The sequence below is a fragment of the Pseudonaja textilis genome, chromosome 18 (genome assembly GCF_049901715.1).
Source record: "Pseudonaja textilis isolate UNSWEBS1 chromosome 18, rPseTex1.2, whole genome shotgun sequence".
Classification (NCBI taxonomy): Eukaryota; Metazoa; Chordata; class Lepidosauria; order Squamata; family Elapidae; genus Pseudonaja; species Pseudonaja textilis.
This window is the reverse complement of record NC_142007.1, coordinates 3,086,202-3,098,643: the sequence shown is the minus strand read 5'-3', so window position 1 is coordinate 3,098,643 and position 12,442 is coordinate 3,086,202. Positions and strand designations below refer to the sequence as shown.

Below are 12,442 nucleotides of genomic sequence, written 5' to 3'. Positions count from 1 at the left end.
GACTACCTGTAATGCTCTTGTTCTTTGATTTCTTTTTTACATTATATATCCGAATTGGGCTTGATTTGAGTAGGGATTGGCTTAGAATACTTTTAGAGACAGTTCAGTAGCTTGCAGAAAATGCTTATTAACTAAAGGTCTTTAGTTGGAGATTCTGCAATAGATCCCTAAGAGTGTGATGACCCGGGGCGTGACACAAAAATAACCAAGTCAAAAAAAATAGAATAAAGTTCCTTTAATTGCCTCACAGCTGCAGCCCATGAAGGGGATCAGGGCCCCTTCCTCCCCCGTAGACCCCGCCATTCACATTTCTCCCTTATCCTCTCCTCCCTGCGTGCCCTAGGATGAAGAGGGGATGGGCCTGGGTCTTCCTCTGAATGCCCAGCCGGCCTGTGCCTTTCCCCAGTTTCCTCCGCAACCTCCGGAGCCACACTCCCACTCCCTGTTGGCTGTTCCTCCTCTCCCTCTGAGTCAGACTCCAACAGAGACATGACAAAGAGTATTTACAAAACCAGGAAAGGAAGAAAAAAAACGGTAGTTAAAAAAAAAAAATTAATTCCACCACTACTTCTATCCCTATGTAGAATGTGGGAAATGATATTCTCAAATTAAATACTGTTTGCCTGATCATCTGTTTGAAATAGAACAGTGTGATCAAGGGGCTAGCAGGAAGTAAGCACACGCGCGCACACACACACTTCATGTTTTTTTGAGGAAACATACTGTACCCTGAAGCTATACAGAATAATAAAGGGGAAAAACCCAGTGGATTTTCTTCCCGGAAATGCTGACCAATTTGTAATGCAATGGTAAGCTGAATTGGTTCTCTTTTCACCTACATTTCACTTCCGGAACAGATAAATAATGCGTGGGAACTAAAACTTTTAGCTTGCTTTGTTTTGGTTCTGTGCTATTTTTAATCACACCTCTGAAAAATTTGAAAGGCTTTAGTTCCTTTCCTGCACCCCAAGCCAATCGTACCTTTCCATATCGCTCTGCCTCTCTCTCCCTTTACAAAATTTGTTCCATCCCAGATGTTTTATTTCTTGCCTTACACGATAAGGGAGAACTAAATTAAGCTCTTGCGGGTTTCAAACGTTTCACTCCCACCAGTTTTAATCCCTCCTTAAGGGTTGGGTTTTTAATGTTTTTTGTTTTCAATTTAAAAGGCTTCCTGTTGTAAAAAACAAAAAAAACCCCAAAACTCCCTCTTGATATTTTGAAGTAAAAGATAATTTGTAAAGCAGATCTGTGCAGAGTTTTATCGCCGGTATATGAATATAGCGGTATGACTACGACACACACAGGGACCTTTTCTGTAAAAATGTGGCTTTCTAAGAATTAATTTTCCATTCCTCCCCTCCTTCCCTTTCTGGGAAGAAAGGAAGTTTATGTTTCCCACAGTTTGCCTAAAACCCTCCAGGAGGCTTTCTCAGTTTGTCTCAAACTTTGATTAAAGCCAGTTGGAGATGATGTCTAATTGCAGTTGCAAGGAACAAGTGTGAAAGGAAGGGACAGCCTTCAGTACAGCTCCGAGAAGTGGCTGAGCTGTGATTTCATTTCCTCTCTAGAAATCCTAAAATGCCCGAACTGGAATCTCAGAATTGGAAAGGATCTCAGAGGTCATTTAGTCCAACCCCCTTGCTGAGCGAGTTATTGAAGATGGTCGACCATGCAAATCCTTCCAATAAAGGAAAACAAAAGAAATAAAATGGTGGAAGCATGATAGCCAGTCTTAATTTGAAAACCTCTAGTTGACTTGACCAAAATTCCTTCCTTTTCTTCTTTTGTATAACTTTTTATCTAGAGGAGGTGGAGGAGGAGGAAGAGGAGGAGGAGGAAGAGGATTGCCTGTGGTCTGAGATCTTCCCTCCCTCCCTTTTTTTGACAATCCATTCGGTATCTTCTCTCTATACCTTTCCTCTGTTGGAATATGGTCGACATTCAAGCAATTCAAGATCTATGGAGAGGAAGATATCCAGAAAAGAAGCCATATACGTTTTACTCAAATAAGACATTTATCTTGGTCTAGAATAGATAAGATATGGGCAACAACAGACGTAATTGCTAATATACAAGGCATAAACATGGAAAAAAATATATGGGCAGATCATAATCCGTCTAAAGTAATATGGAAAGGACAAAAGAAGAAGTCAAGATGGACAATGAACAATCTAATACCGAGAGAAAAAGAATATGTTGAATATATGGAAAAGGAATTAAAAATGTTTCTTTCAACAAAATCAAAAAGAAGAAACTTCATTTCATTGCAACAACATATAACTGACACGTAGTGGCAGACAGTGTATCATGGCTTCTGATTGGGGGTTCACTTTAACACACAGGACAGAGAAGCCTGATTGACCTGCAGAAAACCCATTCTGTTTGGCTAAAGAGTTTTATTTCATCTAATAAATCCCATGTATTTTGTTTTTCAAAAGCTCTTTTTTTTCCCCTTTTTTCTTTAGCGCGCCCCCATTAATGCCACGGTAGAAAAAACATCCTTTGTCCCTCGATTTCAGACCGAGTGCCAAAGCCAGAAGCCAGATCCTGCTTTAAGGGAAATTGTAAGACGTTCTTGAGGTTTTATTTTATTTTATTTTATTTGGCTTCCTTTTGAAATCAAACGGTGTGTGACCTTCTCTCTCATCTATTTTTGTCCAAAGCAGGTCCTTGAAGAGAAGGAGTTATAAGGCAGCCACCCGTTGTTTTTAATTTATGATTCCGGCTCTTGCATTTCAGAAGGAAACCTGCTGAAGGCACTCAGCCCAGCCTACCTCTGACTTCTGAAATGTGACGCAGCGGGCTACTTCTGCCGAGTTATTTTTACACTTGGTGTAATGCGGAAGAGGCAAGGTGCCCTCCGGGTTGAAATAATTTTAGGTCCCAGTCTAATTTTAGGCCAAATTTTTTAAAAAAGGGGGAAAAAAAAACAAGGGAAGATGAAGCTAAAATCATTTCTCTGTCACTTTTCTTTCCTCTTCTGAAGTATCGCAATGGACAGGTAGAGCTGCGAGACTTTGTGTTAGGATGGGAATCATTTCCTGGCAAAGCCCAAGGGTTACAGGTTGTGGGAAGTTGGAATTCATTCTTGGTTTGCAAATGTTCAACCCAAATCAGAATATAAGCCACCATCAAGCCAGGCTGGCTGCTGTGCGATTCCTGGATGAGTTGGAGTAGAGTTGACCCGTATGTTCATTGGGGACACCTTAATTTAGCTCTGAGCAGAGTGGGCAGGACTAGATGACCTTAGTAGCCCTTTCCAATTTTATTTATTACCAATCTTTACTTTTAATCTTATTTAACAATGCTTGGTTTACGTGAAATGTCATTCTGAGAACCAGAATAAGCCACGGTGGCTAGAGTGCAGTACTGCAAGCTACTTCTGCTGACTACTGGCTGCCAGAATTTTGGCAGTTCGAATCTCACTAGGCTCAAGATTGACCCATCCATCCGTCCTTCCGAGGTCGGTAAAATGACCCAGACGGTTGCGGGCAACAGGCTGACTCTGTAAACCGCTTAGAGAGGGCTTTAAAAGCACTACGAAGTGGTATATAACTCTTAAGTGCTATTGCTGGTGTGGTTATTGGACTGGCAAGATCTGGATTCAAGTTGAGTGAAGTCTACCCTGCAGGGTTGCTGTGAGGCTAAAATAAAGGCTGCAGAAAACGAGACAATAACAACTTTTTTTCCCCCTCACCTTCAACTTCTCTAGGTATCGTCCATGTTTTCTTCTCTACAGAGTGCATCCGCCCGCCAGTGGCCAAGCTGAGGCTCCCCGGCCCAGCGATGGACTTGGACCCCTACGCGAGCATGCAGATTGGCATGCGGGTGGTCCGTGGGGCTGACTGGAGGTGGGGGAACCAGGACAGCGGCGAGGGCAGCGTGGGGACGGTGGTGGAGATTGGCCGGCAGGGCAGCCCAGCGACCCCCGATAAAACTGTGGTGGTCCAGTGGGATCACGGGACTCGCACCAACTACCGGACCGGCTTCCAAGGAGCGTACGATCTTCTGCTCTATGATAATGCACAAATAGGTACTTCCCTCCCCTTCCTACCTGCTTCAAGCCTGAATTATGAGTTACGTTGGGAGGTTTTCTTCCTGTAAATCCTTGCAAGTGAACTGTTGAACTCCCCGCGGGAAAAGAAGTTAAGGTTCGTCTCCCTCCCTTCTTCCATCAATCAAGTGCACAGCTTCCCCTCTGGAGAGCCAGAAATCATCTTGTTCTACAATTCACATGGTTTGATCTCATCCTATCTTTAATATGGCTTCCTATCATTCCCATGGTTTGGTCTTGTCCTATTATTGGCGTGAACGATTGTAAATATTTCCCCCACCCACGCCTTTTTTTTTTAAACCTTTCCCACTTAAGCATCTTTCTGCTTTTGACTTCGTTATGACCCAACGTATGTTTTACTCTTCCCGCAGGGGTCCGCCACCCTAACATCATCTGTGATTGTTGCAAGAAACATGGCATTCGTGGAATGCGATGGAAGTGCAAAGTCTGCTTCGATTACGACCTGTGCCTGCATTGCTACATGAGCAACAAGCATGACCTGTCCCATGCCTTTGAGCGCTACGAAACCGCCCACTCGCAACCGTAAGTCCGCTCAATCGCCCGACCTCTCCCAGGCTGGCTTCTGTGGAGAGACAAAGCTTCCCTCTCCCTCCAGTTTTTTAAGAGGATTGGTGATAAATGTAGTGTCAACGTCCCGACTGACCAACCCAACTAAAGCAAGCACACTCAAGACCTGCCAATGTCTCAGTGCAACACTTTATTGAGGACATCATTTCGGTACTGTTGAGGTCAAAGCCAGCTCTATCTAATTCCCGCGCAAACTCACATAGTTACAATATAGAACTCTCCCTCTCCCCTATTAGTGTAGGTCACATTGTCCAATTGAGTCTCATTGTATTGTTATGAGAAAGAGTCTCCGCTCTTGGCCAACACTTGCAGATGTGTCCTTGGCTCTCATAGGTATAGTAAATTAATGTATCAAGGAACCAAGTTTATTTCTCAATTTCAACTTTGGTTTACTCAAGAAGTTACATAGTTTATTTTCAAGAAGTTACATAGTTTATTTTCAATAAACTTAACAGCCTCCTCCTCCCTCTCCTCACCAGGTTTTTGTCAAACTTGGAAAGATTGAATATTGAAGCAAACTTGTTTCTTTTTAATTTTCTTTTAAGGGCTTATTTTTAATTAAGTACCACAGAAAAAAATACAAACAGCAACCCAGTAACATTTTACCTTACATATATCCACACGTATATTTGTGAGTGTGTATAATATATTATTTTTATTGTATTTATTAAAATTATGTGTATTTGCATTGATATCTGTATATTAGTAGATAAAAGCTCTATGCAAATCTTCCTTCCTTCCTTCTTTATCTTTCTCTCTCTCTCCTCCCTCCCTCCCTTTCCTAATTTTTCAGGTGATACGTAAACTTTCCCCAAATGAATTATTGCAATAAGAAAGTAGATCTATGAGCAATCAATTTTGTCTCTGGCTTTGATCACACCATTTTTACACTGCTACATTACATTTTATGCTCCGCTCTCACTTTTGAAAGCCCCATCAAGAGAGAAAAGCCTGTTTTCCACAATTCTAGTGTTGACTGAGGTTGCTAGTGGTGGAATAAGCAGCCTTATTAAAAGACCCAGAATTGTTTTAGCTTCAGAGGTAACCTTCTCCCTATCCATGCAACAGATGAAAAAAAAAAAAACCCGAGGTTTATGCTTTTTCTTCCAGAGTCTCCGTAAGCCCACGACAGAATTTGCCACGCGTTTCTTTAAAGGGGATATTTCAAGATGCCAAAGTCGTCCGAGGGCCTGACTGGGAATGGGGAAATCAGGATGGTAAGGAACATTTGCGTTATGACGCCATAAATTCCAGCTGAGCTCTTGAGGTGAAACCAAAGATGCTCTGTGTATTTTTATGGGTTTTCCCTTCCTTCTTTTTTCAGTATACACGCTGCTTATTTGCTAAGCCTTTTAAAAAAAAAAAGCTTTTAGGTATCTTATCCCTTAATAGCCTGTATTCTTATCCCATAGTTGTATCCACTTTGCAGATTAAAGAATTAAGACCTAAGAATCTGATTTTGGATTCGTTTCCTACTTTGGGGTAAAAACTTGCCAGAAAGCCTCTTAACATATGGACGGCATGAGTATTGATGAGGAGTTAAGCATATCGTCCAGGAAGTTCTGGAAAGGAACATATTCCTTAACTCATGTTCTTTTGGCTTTTGGCTAAATTTGTGCAGAAATATAAAACTCGTACACCAAAATGCTGGTGCCTTTAATGAAGAAAAGAATGTTTCTGCAGCTGGAATATATATATATGTATTTCAGAACACTGAGCAATTCTCTTGTCTACAGGTGGCGATGGCAAAATTGGGCGCGTCGTGGACATCCGTGGCTGGGATGTGGAGACGGGGCGGAGCGTGGCCAGTGTCACCTGGGCTGATGGTACCACAAATGTCTACCGAGTCGGCCACAAAGGGAAAGTGGACCTAAAATGTATCACGGAAGCATCTGGAGGGTTTTATTACAAGGAGCATCTTCCTAAATTAGGTATGTGTGGACCATTTAAAAAAAAAAAGTAATTAAAGGATTCATCAGCTGTCCTTAATTTCAGCCCCCTCCTCATAAACAGCTGGCCCCCTCTAGTGGATTACAGCTTCCATAATCTCAATTGGAGCTCGCTGGGAATCCTGGGGATTGTTATCCAGTCCCTTCCCCTATGAAGAGGTGGCTGTTACTTGTAGAAATTTATACCTAACTAAGATTGATATGAGCGTTCCAGTAGTTTTACCTGTCGCAATATATTTATATAATTGCAGGTAAAACTACTGGAACAGTTTTATATATATATATATGTGGGAGTTGAAGCCCACAGGTCTGAAATGTTGCCACCCCTGCCTGAAAACCTTCTGGTTAGATCTGATATTGGTGCCTTTTTAAAGAAATCTTCCCCCCTCCCTGCCTGTCCCTGGTCCTCCCCCAGGCAAACCAGCCGAGTTGCAGAAGAAGGAGAGCACAGAAGGGCACCCATTCCAACATGGTGACAAAGTGAAATGCCTCCTGGACATCGACATCTTGCGAGAGATGCAGGAGGGCCACGGCGGCTGGAATCCCAAGATGGCCGAGGTAGGATTGTGCAAATGTCCGTCGTTTCATTGGGAGAGGGCAGGATCTCTCACAAACGGGCAATTGGTCGCTTTTATGCCAACCAAGAGGACGAGGCCGAAGGATCGGCCTGCTCTTAAGCGGCAAGGGTGATGGGGGGTATTGGTTTTTTTTTTCTTTTCTTTTCTTGCCTCTTCGGTTTTCCTCTCTCCACTTCACGCCTTTTTCCTCTCTTCGCTTCCTTCCCACCCGTCTCCCAAAAGTTCATTGGACAGACAGGAACCGTGCATAGGATCACAGATCGAGGGGACGTGAGGGTGCAATTCAACAATGATACTCGCTGGACGTTTCATCCCGGAGCTCTAACCAAGGTGGGTGGGGTAAAGTTCATTCCCGTGGCAAAGTATCCTAAAATTCAGAATGTGAGCTGACACGGGAGAAGAGGGGATTTTTTTTTTTTTTCAAATGGATGAAATACTGTATATTGGATAGTCCCCAATTCCTCCTGGTATAACTGTCGTCATCTTCTTTTAACAATCTCATAATCCCTTGCGGAGTGGAATCTGGGTAACCGAATCTCATTAGAGAATGGCCACCCTTTTGTGAATTCATTTAAGAAAACAAAACAAAACCCCAAGTCCCAAGCAAGAAACTTGTAAACCAAAATTGCCTTTTCTTTCTTTCTTTCTTTCTTTCTTTCTTTTTTTTTCTTCCCCCGTGTAGCTTAACACGTTCTGGGTGGACGATGTCGTGAGGGTGATTGATGACATGGAAACCGTGAAACAGCTGCAAGCCGGTCATGGAGAATGGACGGACGAGATGACGGCGGTGAGCTCCCTTCCCTTAAATCTGCCCCCCCCCTTTTTTTTTCCTTGTATCCATCTAAACCAGGGGTCACCAACCTTCTCATAGTTTTAAATCCCGCAGACCACTAATACGAATTTTGACTGGCGGTGGCTTGCTGACGTTTTCCCAGGGTCTCTGCAGAAAGCGGCAGAGACCCTGGGAAAAATCCCCCAAAAAGCCTGCAGGAAAATTCCACACCCCTTCTTCTTCTTCTTCTTCTTTTTCTTCAGCGTTTGTCTCGCGCTCGGGCGAGGTCCGCTAATGTCCTTGAGTACTGCTTCCACACCTCTCTGTCTGCCACGTGTGTCGGGTCTGCCTTCGCGATCTCTAGATCGGCCTTGATCGTGTCCATCCAGCGTTGTTTAGGTCTACCACGCGGTCTCGCTCCTCCGACAGTCACCTTCATTACAGATTTGATGATGGATTCTTCCTTGGCGCGGCTCACGTGGCCGAACCATCGTGAGCCGGGACTGCCTCATGACCGTGGGGATGGGCACGACGTTGAACCGTCTCACGCACTTCTTCGTTCCTGACGCGATCGAGTAGGGTGAGGCCTACCGACCATCGGAGCATTCGCATCTCCATTATCTGGAGTCTGCTTTCGACTTCTTTGGTCGCCGGCCAGCACTCTGCGCCGTATATGGCCACGGGCGCACCACAGAGTTATAGATTTTCGCCTTCAGGCGCATCGGCATCTTCTTGTCGGGACGCCCGTGACGGACTTCCATTTGCCCCACGCTGCATTGATCCTGGCTGCCACCTCAGTTTGTAGTAGGCCTTCTTCCCCAAGAGTAGTTCCCAGGTACTTGAAGGTGGAGGCGCGGTAGCTCCTGCCCGTTCACGTGGATGGAGCCTGTCATTTCATTGTCAGTGGTCAGGTATTCGGACTTCTTTAGGTTCAGCCGGAGCCCGAACTGCTCGAGGTGGTCGTGCCACTGTTGGACTCGGTGCTCTAGTTCAGCCTTGCACAGGTTGGCCAGGAACACATCATCGGCGTGAGAGCAGCGTCCATGGGGCGGGCGTGTACAGGTCGTGTGTAATTGTGTCCATCACCAGAATGAACAGCAGTGGTGAGAGAGCAGAGCCCTGGTGTACGCCGACGGTAATATTAAACTCCTCTGATATCCCAGCTGCCGCTTTTACACGGCTTTTGTGACATCTGTATAGGAGTTGGACCCATTGTACGAGCAGCTCAGGCACGCCGTGGACTCGCAGTGCGTACCAGATGAGATCGTGCGGGACTCGGTCGAAGGCCTTTTCCAAGTCTAGGAAGGCGGTGTGGAGCGGGATTTTCTTCTCTCTGTGAGCCTCCATCAGCATCCGCACACCGAAGATGGCGTCGGTGGTGCCGCAGTTCTTGATGAATCCAGCCTGGTTGACGCTGATGTCGACGGTGTCCCGAATGCGCTTATCAAGGACGCGTTCAAAGATCTTCATAGTGTGTGACAGTAACCTGACCGGTCTGTAGTTGGAGCAGTCCGCTGGGCTGCCCTTTCCCTTCCAGATCGGAACAGTGGTGCTGCGGTACCAGTCGTGTGGCACTTTTCCCGTGGAGACGATGTTGTTGAACAGCTCGCACAGCCACAATGCCGAGCCGGTAGTGCCTTTTTCCAGAAGTCGGCAGGGATGTCGTCTGGTCCTGTTGCCTTACCGTTTTCATGGCCTTGATGGCGTCGGCGACCTCGCTGGCATAAATGCCTGAGACTGGGCCTTCAACTGGGTCACCTCGCGGGGTTCGTGGGTGTGGGAACTCCTCGGTGGAGATCTTCTCGAAGTATTGCCGCCACCTCTCCGCAGCGTCTCTGGGGTTGACGATCAAATTTCCCCTTTCGTCGTTGATCCCATGAAACTGGTCAATGTCCAGGGTCTTCCTGTGTCTGCTTTTGGCTAGGCGGTAGATCTCATTCTCGCCTTCTCGCGTGTTCAGCTTCTCGTAGATGTCATCGTAGTGGGAGCTTCTGGCTGTCGCTACTGCTTTCTTGGCTGCCTTTTGGCCGCCTTGTATTCGCAGAGCTTCTCGCTGGTCTTGTCCTGAAGAAAGGCCTTGTAGAGCCGTTTCTTCAGGTGTACGGCATCTTGTACTTCCGGTGTCCAGAGCCATGTATCTCGTTCGATGCGTCTCCGTCCTGGCTTGGTGCAACCAAGCTGTTGGCAACCGGCAGTGTGAACAGTGCTCTTCAGCATGGACCACGCTTCCTGTGGCCCGTCGACCATCTGCGGGAACTGCTCCGGTTTGATGAGGGGTCCCGCCATCTTCTTCTGGTTCCACCACTTGATTCGTGGCTGGTCTGCATTTCTTTTGTCAATCCTGGTCTTGGGCTTGCTGATCCTGATCTTCGCCATCAGCGGCCTGTGCTGACTGCTCGATTAAATGCACGGGCACGCTTGGCGTTGAGCACGTTTTTAGCGGCTCTTCGTCGATGCGATGATGTAGTCGATCTGTGTGTGGTGGCTCCCGTTTCTGCTATGGTAGGTGAGGAGTTGAGATTCTCGCCTAATGAAGCAGGTATTCGTGATGGTCATATCATGGGAGTCGGCAAAGTCCAGGATCCTCTGGCCATTCTCATTCGTATCGCCTGTGCCGTGCCCACCGTGGCACTGGTGTCCGTTTTGTCCCGCCCTACATGACCATTCAGGTCGCCGAGATGATGATGTCGTCTTCGTGTGGGATCTGCCTGAGTTGGATGTCGAGCAGTTCCCAGAAGGTATCCTTCTCCTCCTCGTGACATCCGGTCTGAGGGGCGTGGCGGACAAGATGTGTAGGCGCTGCCTCTCGGTCGCTACGACGATTATCATCAGTCGTTCTGTGAGGCGCTTAACTTCTGCGACGGAACTTTGCCAGCTTGGACTGACAACCACAGCTACACCGCCGCGGTTTTCCTTACAGCTGGTGTATATGATCTTGTAGCCGTCTATAGTCGTAGCCTTGTTGCCCTTCCAGCGAGTTTCCTGGAGGCAGCAGATGTCCAGCTTCCTGTCCCGCATGGCCCTGACGATCTCGGTCGAGCGTCCAGTCAGCGAATCCACGTTCCAGGTGGCCACCTTGAGCGTCTGGCAGTCCTCTGTTCCCGCTTGCGTTTTTCACCACGGCCGTGCTTTCCGCGTGGACCATTTCGTTGATTTTTGGCGCAGGCCAATGGTCTCCTGCGCCCGTCGGTTCCCCGAGCGGTAGCATTGGACGTGTGTTTTGTAGTGGGCGTTTCCATCATGTTGATGCGGCATTTGAGTACTCCAGCCGGCCTGTCGCGTGGGCCTGTCGTCGGAGGGTCTGCTCTCAGTTACGGTCAGCGTTTGGCGCCGGCGCATCCAGGGGACACCACTTGGAGGTGGCAGACCGCTCGTCCCCCACCGCTCGTTTCCTTTTTTTTAAGGAAAATTCCACACCCCGATCGTAGGATACCGTCTCCAGCTCCGTTCTCAGGGGGAGGGAGAGAGAGAGAGAGACTTTTGGCTTCATGCAAGGAAAGCAGCAGAAGTCTTTCTTTCTCTTCCCCAAACACTACCAAAAATGAGTCTTTGCCGGCGCAGCCTCTTGGAGCAGGAGGCCTTGTGGGGTCCCAAAGACTCATTTCTGGCGGAGTTTGGGGGAGAGAAAGAAAGACTTTTGCTGCTTTCCTTGTGTGCAGCCAAAAGCAGAAGAAGAAAGAAGCGGAAAGAAGCAGCCCGGTGGCCAAGGGAGGAGCGTGGGGTGAGCGGGGCAAGTTCCCCCGCTTCCCCCTTTCGCCCCTCCCCTCACTACCTCATGTTGTTCGCAATGCAAGCGACACAAGCCTTGTATTCCCGTGGGCCATGTGGCTGGCGCAGCCTTGTGTTCCCGCGCAGCCTGGATTAATTGCTTTGGCGGGGGGGGGACATTTCTCTGCGGACCACCAAAATTTCCTCACGGACCACCAGTGGTTCCCCAGCCCACTGGTTGGCGACCACTGATCTAAATTTAAAACCACTTCAACCGTGTCCTCGACACCTTTTCAACCGAACGAAGGGGCTGACAGGAGAAGCTAGAATCCAAATTCTCTTCGCGTTTTCTTCACTCCCTGTTCGTTTTGGCTGCCGGCGAAGAGATCACACACAAACTCTTCGTTTTCTTCTTCCGCTTTACAGATCCTGGGCCACATCGGTAAAGTGATCAAAATCTTTGGGGACGGAGATTTGCGCGTGTCCTTCTCCAGCCAATCCTGGACCTTCAACCCAGCCTGCCTGACAGCCTACCAGAGAGAGGAAGACGCAAACCTGATGACCACGCAGGATACCAGGGAGTCGAAAAGTGGGGGCAAAACTTTTAAACCCTGATTCTTTGCAAAAAAAAGGGGGGGGCAGAGGGTGAGGAGACTTTGGGGAAAATCACTTTTTTATTAATATTTGGTACATCAGAAATGAGCTGAGGTGCAGCACCGGATATTTTCAAAAGCATTTTCAATTCAAATTATCTGGGAAATGATGATGAGGTTATCTAGTAATCTATCAA

The 12,442-nt window shown here is 47.0% G+C and overlaps 1 protein-coding gene across 12 annotated transcripts in view; it reads left to right on the top strand.

Moving 5' to 3' along the window:
- Positions 1 to 12,442, top strand: part of MIB2 (MIB E3 ubiquitin protein ligase 2) — a 29,574-nt gene that overhangs the window by 6,975 nt on the left and 10,157 nt on the right. For 3 of the 12 annotated variants that reach the window (XM_087914880.1, XM_087914885.1, XM_026715809.2), the window contains 9 exons: positions 2,469 to 2,567; positions 3,716 to 4,036; positions 4,429 to 4,600; positions 5,756 to 5,862; positions 6,382 to 6,576; positions 7,010 to 7,152; positions 7,395 to 7,502; positions 7,855 to 7,959; positions 12,079 to 12,241. In XM_087914880.1, coding sequence (XP_087771006.1) covers positions 3,790 to 4,036; positions 4,429 to 4,600; positions 5,756 to 5,862; positions 6,382 to 6,576; positions 7,010 to 7,152; positions 7,395 to 7,502; positions 7,855 to 7,959; positions 12,079 to 12,241 — 1,240 coding nt within the window. In that variant the 5' untranslated portion in view covers positions 2,469 to 2,567; positions 3,716 to 3,789. Of the gene's footprint in view, positions 1 to 2,468; positions 2,568 to 3,700; positions 4,037 to 4,428; positions 4,601 to 5,755; positions 5,863 to 6,381; positions 6,577 to 7,009; positions 7,153 to 7,394; positions 7,503 to 7,854; positions 7,960 to 12,078; positions 12,242 to 12,442 lie in introns of all 12 variants that reach the window. The other 9 variants (XM_026715810.2, XM_087914882.1, XM_026715811.2 and 6 more) reach the window with 4 other exon arrangements.